Source organism: Otolemur garnettii, unplaced genomic scaffold (genome assembly GCF_000181295.1).
Source record: "Otolemur garnettii isolate 467f Iridium unplaced genomic scaffold, OtoGar3 scaffold00185, whole genome shotgun sequence".
NCBI classification, from domain to species: domain Eukaryota; kingdom Metazoa; phylum Chordata; class Mammalia; order Primates; family Galagidae; genus Otolemur; species Otolemur garnettii.
Genome location: NW_003852580.1, coordinates 3,069,067 through 3,075,186, shown reverse-complemented (window position 1 = coordinate 3,075,186; position 6,120 = coordinate 3,069,067). Strand labels below are relative to the sequence as shown.

Genomic DNA, 6,120 nt, shown 5'->3' with positions numbered 1-6,120 from the left:
AGGAGACTCGCTTGAGCCCAGAAGTTGGAGGTTGCTGTGAGCGTGATGCCATGGCACTCTACCCAGGGGGAATAGCTTGAGGCTCCGTCTCAAAAAAACAAAAAAAAACATATTCTCCACAAGAAAACATTTCTCAAGAGGAGACACCGACCAACAAAAGAGGAACAGCAAGGGGCTCTGAGGTGAGGATACTGGGCAGGGGTCTGGGTCTCCATGAGGGTGATACAGCATCTCATAATTCGACTAGTCTTAGCAAAATGACAAATGTCTTCACATCACAGACCTTTACTGTCATTCAAATAGTCCAAACCAGAGTTCCTACCTGCTGTTTGTTCTCATGGTGTTAGATTCTGCCATCATTCAATGTTTAGGATTCTTATAAACATTCATATTTCTAGCTTCTCTTAAAAGATCAGAAAACAAGCAGTGTACAATGCCCAAAGGGTGACCATCAGTGAAATGACTACAGCTGTCCTGTGCAGTGGAGCACAAGACTCCAGGTGACCCCAACCCTACCTTCCTGCAGTGTTGTCGAGTCACAGCTCACAACAAACTCAAACTCTTGGGCTTAAGCGATTCCCCTGCCTCAGCCTCCCAAGTGGCTGGGGCCACAGGCACCTGCCACAACACCTGACTACTCCCTGTTGCAGTTGTCATTGTTGTTTAGCAGGCCCAGGCCGGGTTTGAACCCTCCAGACTCAGTGTACATGGCCGGCGCTGTAACCACTGTGCAATGGGCACTGAGCCAATGAAGGAGAATTCTATGTATGTATGTACTATAATAAGAGTTCTATAAATACCAGGTGCATAGGCTCGGCGCCTGTGGCTCAAGCGGCTAAGGCACCAGCCACATACACTTGAGCCGGCGGGTTTGAATCCAGCCCGGGGCCGCCAAACAATGATGGTTGCAACCAAAAAATAGCTGGGCATTGTGGGGGGTGCCTATAGTCCCAGCTACCTGGGAGGCAGAGGCAGGAGAATTGCTTGAGCCCAGGAATTGGAGGTTGCTGTGACCTGTGATGTCTCTACTCTACCCATGGCGACAGCTTGAGGCTCTGTCTCAAAAAAAAAAATTTTTAATTAAAAAAAAAAAAAAACTCCAGGTGCATAAAAGGGTAAAACTGAAAAGGGAATAAAGAAAATTAAAAATAGCTTTTATATCAGAAAAACATTTCCTTTCAAATCTTGCCACCCTATTAAAAAGTTCTTTAATGTGGCTATATTGCCTTTTAAAAAAACATGTAATGCATTTGAAAGCTTTGGAGTTAATGGGCACTATGGAGGATGGAAGTGGGGGGATGCTCTGGTTTGGACAGACTGGTTGGCCCATACTAAGGGGGAAATGGGACAACCAGTGCAGTGGCAAGAAGCTCACAAAGACGCGTGAGAGCAATACCCATCCCCTCCTGGGACTGGGTACCAGCCAGCCCTGCTTACCTGCTCCTTGCTCATGTCCTCTGGAGCGAGCCCATCAACAATCGGGGTGCCTTTGGCTTTGCCTTTCTTCCCTTTCTTTTTGGGTGCCTTTGGTTAAAGAGATGGGTGAGTAAGAGAAATGCTAATGGCTTCCACTTCTTGGGCAGCTCTGATCTACTCCTGGGGTATTTGGTAAAGGAGTACTTATTTGAGATCCTGTGTCCCTACTGCTCACTGTCTCATGCCCCCAACAGGAACACTCACCTGGGGCACATCACCCTGCTGGAAGTGTTCCCAGCCTTAACCACACATAGCCATCCTATTGATACATTTAGAGAAGTACAAACAGAAAATCTTCCTTTTCAAAACAGAACATTTTTTTTCCTTCTAAAAAGAAGGGGGGGGCGGCACCTGTGGCTCAAGGAGTAGGGCGCCGGTCCCATATGCCAAGGGTGGCGGGTTCAAACCCAGCCCTGGCCAAAAAACTGCAAAAAATAAAATTAAATAAAAAGAAGGGGGGAACTCACTTCAAACCCACTCACTCCTTGGATATGGCAAATACCTCTTCGGTGTGGATACAAAACTTACGAGGAAACAAAAAAGGAAGTGCCCTAATACTACATTATAGCCAAACGTTACTATGATAGCTATAATGCATGGCAACCACCATAAAAGAACCGCAAGAAATCATTTATAAGTGTAGGGAGAAATGTCTCCAGAGCAATGATCAGTTGTGACAACTTGAGGTTTCCTTTCTTCCAAATACAAACTCCTACAGAGGAGCCTGGTCAAGAAAGTCCAGCCAGACCCACCATAAGTGCTCTGTGAATGGATTACTAGAAGGAACTACTTGATTGTCATGCTTGGTTTTAGCAACTTTGACAAGGCTGAGAGAGAACTTTCTACCCCACTCCCTGCCCACAGGTCATTCAAGCAGATAGTGAATTCACAAATTCTATCTATCCTTCTGACTTTGCTCTGCACAACTCTCTCCAGCCCATGCTTTTATGTGTAACATTTTTATGATTACAAACGTTACTTGGAAATTTTAGAAAACACTAAGAAGAAAAATCACCCATATTCCCACCAGCTAGCGTGGACCAAGTCCGAGGGTAAGCCCTGCCCCCTTGCCTCTCCTTGAAGACCCTTGTGTGCCGCTATTCCCACAAGCTAGGTGGGTTTTTTCCCAGCAGGCTTTCAAAAGATTCATCCCCTTAAATCTTAACTCCTAATGTATTTGCTCTCTTTCTAATCCCTCTGCTCCAGGAAGGCCACCTCACTGGAAGACCATAAAGGGCTTGGAGGAAGATTCGGCATTTGAGATGTTCACAGCCAGCTCCGGGGGGTTGGTGGGGCTCTGGGAGCTATCAACAGGGAAGCATCCTTCCTGCCAGCTGACATTGCCTGGAAACTGAGTTACTGACAATTTTATCATCAAGGGGAAGGCCCTATCACACAAAACAGACAAGCGGGGGCACTGAGGAGGCAGGGAGTCCACCATCCTCTTCCCAGTGTAGGCCCGACTCCCCCAGCCTCCAAGACAACTGTAGTTCTTGTACCCCTGAGCGCTCCATGAACACTGTAGCCTCTGTCTAGGACTCCTTGGTGTGGAGGAATTTCCAGCCACCCTACTATGCTCCACGCCATACACCAGAGGTCCTGGGGCAGCCCCCCATCTCTCCTCCTCGAGGACCTTTGTACGCCCCAGAATCTCGGTGAGGAGAAACCTTTGGTCCCAAGAATCCAGTACACCGAGTCTTCCATTCCAGGGTAAATATCTCTGCGGCCGGGGCGCCTCCTTCTGGAGACCCTGCACACCGGGCCCTGAGTCTTGGGGGTCCTGTAACCACCCCGCGAGTACAGGATTCCAGAGAGCGCAGGTCTCTCGGCTCCGAGCGTGTGCAGGCCCCGGAACCGGAGCATCCCCAACTCTCCCCACAGCTATTCCACGAGGACACTGATTTCTCAAACACAGGAACCCAGACCTCCAGGCCTCCTCCCCTTCCCGGGGTCTGAGTGTGTGCGGCTCCCGGGGTCCCCGGAGGCCACCCGCCGTGACGTCTCGGCACACGAGGCGTGGAGCTCAGGCCTCCCCGTCCCCGGGTCGCTGTGCACTCAGGGATGACTGACCCGGGAACCCCAGGCCCCAGAGCGGCTCCTAGGTTTGGCTCCCGCCCCTCCTCACCATGGCGCCAGGCGACCGGCACCACCGCCTCTCACAGCCAGATTCGCTCTCTGCCCAGTGGCCGCGCTGTTTCCCGGCAACTGCTGGGCGATCCCGCGCGAAGTCTCCAGGATCCTCGCGAGACTTCCTCTGCCACCACAGGTCTTGGAAACTAACGGAGTGCGTCCCTAGCAACGTACCACCTAAGGGGAGCCTTGGGTTGCCGAAGTCGGGAAGATCTTGCCTGATCTCCCCCGAGTCCCTCAAGCCTTTCTAGCAGAATGTGTTTTGTTTATTGCTGGTCTCCCCCACTACAACCTAAGCTCCACAAAATGAGGAGAACCGTTTCCTTCACTTCTGTACTACAGAGCCTAGAACAATAAACGCACATGCTCAATAGAGAAGTGCTGAATGGGTGAGAGAATGAATTAGTGAATTAATGAATGAATAAACGATCAATCTACCACCCAAGGATCCGAGACATTATCCTAATTAGATCCAATTTGGACTGAGACTCAGTCCCCTGGGACTCACCCACACCTGCTGCTCTGGTGATGACCAAATATAATTGGGTTTACGCAAATCCTGGGGGGGTAGGGGAGGGATAAGGAAAAAATATGTTCCAGATTAGCTACAAAAATTTTAAATCAGCAGTGTCCCCGTCACAAAAAAATGTCCCCTGAAGCGCCTCCCCCCACCCCCCCGCCCCAGCCATGGATGAGGAAAAGCTAGAAACCTCTGCCAAAGGCTTGGAGATAGACACTGCAGAAAAAAGTTATTTTCCTGGCAGGCCGCGGTTGTTCACACCAGTAATCCCAGCTCTCTAGGAGGCAGAGACGGGAGGATGGCTTGAGCTCAGGAGTTCAAGACCATGTCTCCAGTTAGGGTTAGGGTTAGGGTTAGGGTCTCGGCTAAAAATAAAAAAAATTAGCCAGGCGCTGTGGCTGGCACCTGTAGTTCCCACTACTTGGGAGACTGAGGCAGGAGGATTACTTGAGCCCAGGAGTTTGTGATCACTGTGAGCTAGGCTGATGCCATAGATCTCCAGCCTGGGCTACAGAACAAGACTGTCTCAAAAAAAAAAAAAAGTTATTTTCTTTTTTATAACCATTCTACCATTTCCAAAGTGAATCTCCCAGTAAGGACTCTACTACCTACACACAACAGCTTATATCGCCCAGAAAATTGAGTTTGTCACAAGCAAGTAGCCGACTTTATACACCATTGGTTGTCTTTTTTTCCAAGTTCTCAATTTTAGCATCTTCTTAAACAGTGGTCTTGCAGCAGGTCTTGTTTTCCCATATGTTTTGGGATGAAAATTCCATAATCAAATCCCCCTAGAGGAGTGATTTTCAACCAGTATGCTCTGAGAGGATCTTAGGTGTGGCTCAAAAATTTTTAAAGATCATTAATTAATTTTCAAGAGAAGTTCAAAGCACAGCAAGTATACCCTTGGTATAGTGCCATGGCATCTTAGCTCACAAAGATGAGCTCAGGCGATCCTCTGGCCTCAGCCACCCAGGTAGCTGGGACTACAGGCGCCTGCCACAGCACCCGGCTATCTTTTAGAGATGAGGTCTCGCTCTTGCTCAGGTTGGTCTCTAACTCATGAGCTCAGGCAATCCACCCACTTCAGCCTTCCAAGTGCTAGGGTTACAGATGTGAACCACTGCACCTGGCTCAGCAAGTATATCTTTATTTTACTTTTTTTTCTTTGATCAATATAATTTAAGTGTGCTGTGGAAGTTTAACTATAGGTTCAAGTGTATTATGAGATTAAAAAAAAAAAAAAAAGGTTGCAAACCCCTTCCCTACAGGTTAGGAGGAAGGCAGGTTTTCCTGCCCACTTTAGGAAGGAAGATGCCCCAGGAACTGGGCTTGCTCAGGTCTCAGGCACCCACATAGTGGTGGGAATCTGAGCCCCCAGTAGGCATCCTGTGTGCCCAGCCAAGCCCTGACTGTTCTTGGAAAGGAATAGCCAGTTGGAAGGACTGCCCTGGCTCACTCAGCATGCACATGATTTATTTATAGTAAGCCCCAGGGTCTTTGTGAGTTCTGGACATATCACTGAGCCTTTGCAATCAGGAGCCAACACCACTGGGACAGACCCTATTGGCCTGATAGGGGTCTCCTCCTCCAAGCCTGGGATGGAAAGGATCTCTCAGAGGAGGTTTGACAGGCCAGACAATGGAGCTAGCTATCACAGCAGGGTCATTCTTATTATTTAACACTTACTTCACAGACCCCAAACATGGTAGATGCTGCAAGTGGTTAGCTTTTTGCTTTGAAAGTCTTGAATTAAATAAACACATTAACAATTCCTTTCAGTAAAAAGGGCAAAAATAGGAGAGTTAGCTCACAGTAGCCTACACAAGGTATATTCATTTGTCACAAGCCTACAGTGCAGCTTGGTCTACCAGTGTGCATTGCAGAGATAACTAGTTTAGGGTGCCCTGGCTGCGGGTGCCCTGGCTGCAGATGCCCTGGGCGCCCATCAAAGCCTACTGCAATATGTTCTTTTCATATTGAATTTTAGTTCT

General features: G+C 48.6%; 1 protein-coding gene across 1 annotated transcript in view; it reads right to left on the bottom strand.

Moving 5' to 3' along the window:
- GAS8 (growth arrest specific 8) overlaps positions 1-3,639 on the bottom strand; it is a 19,091-nt gene extending 15,452 nt beyond the window's left edge. Inside the window, exons 1-2 of the mRNA XM_012812060.2 lie at positions 3,602-3,639; positions 1,438-1,524 (exon numbers count right to left, since the gene is read on the bottom strand). Coding sequence (XP_012667514.1) covers positions 1,438-1,524; positions 3,602-3,604 — 90 coding nt within the window. The 5' untranslated portion in view covers positions 3,605-3,639. The remainder of the gene's footprint in view (positions 1-1,437; positions 1,525-3,601) is intronic.
- Between the last annotated feature and the right edge of the window lie 2,481 nt (positions 3,640-6,120).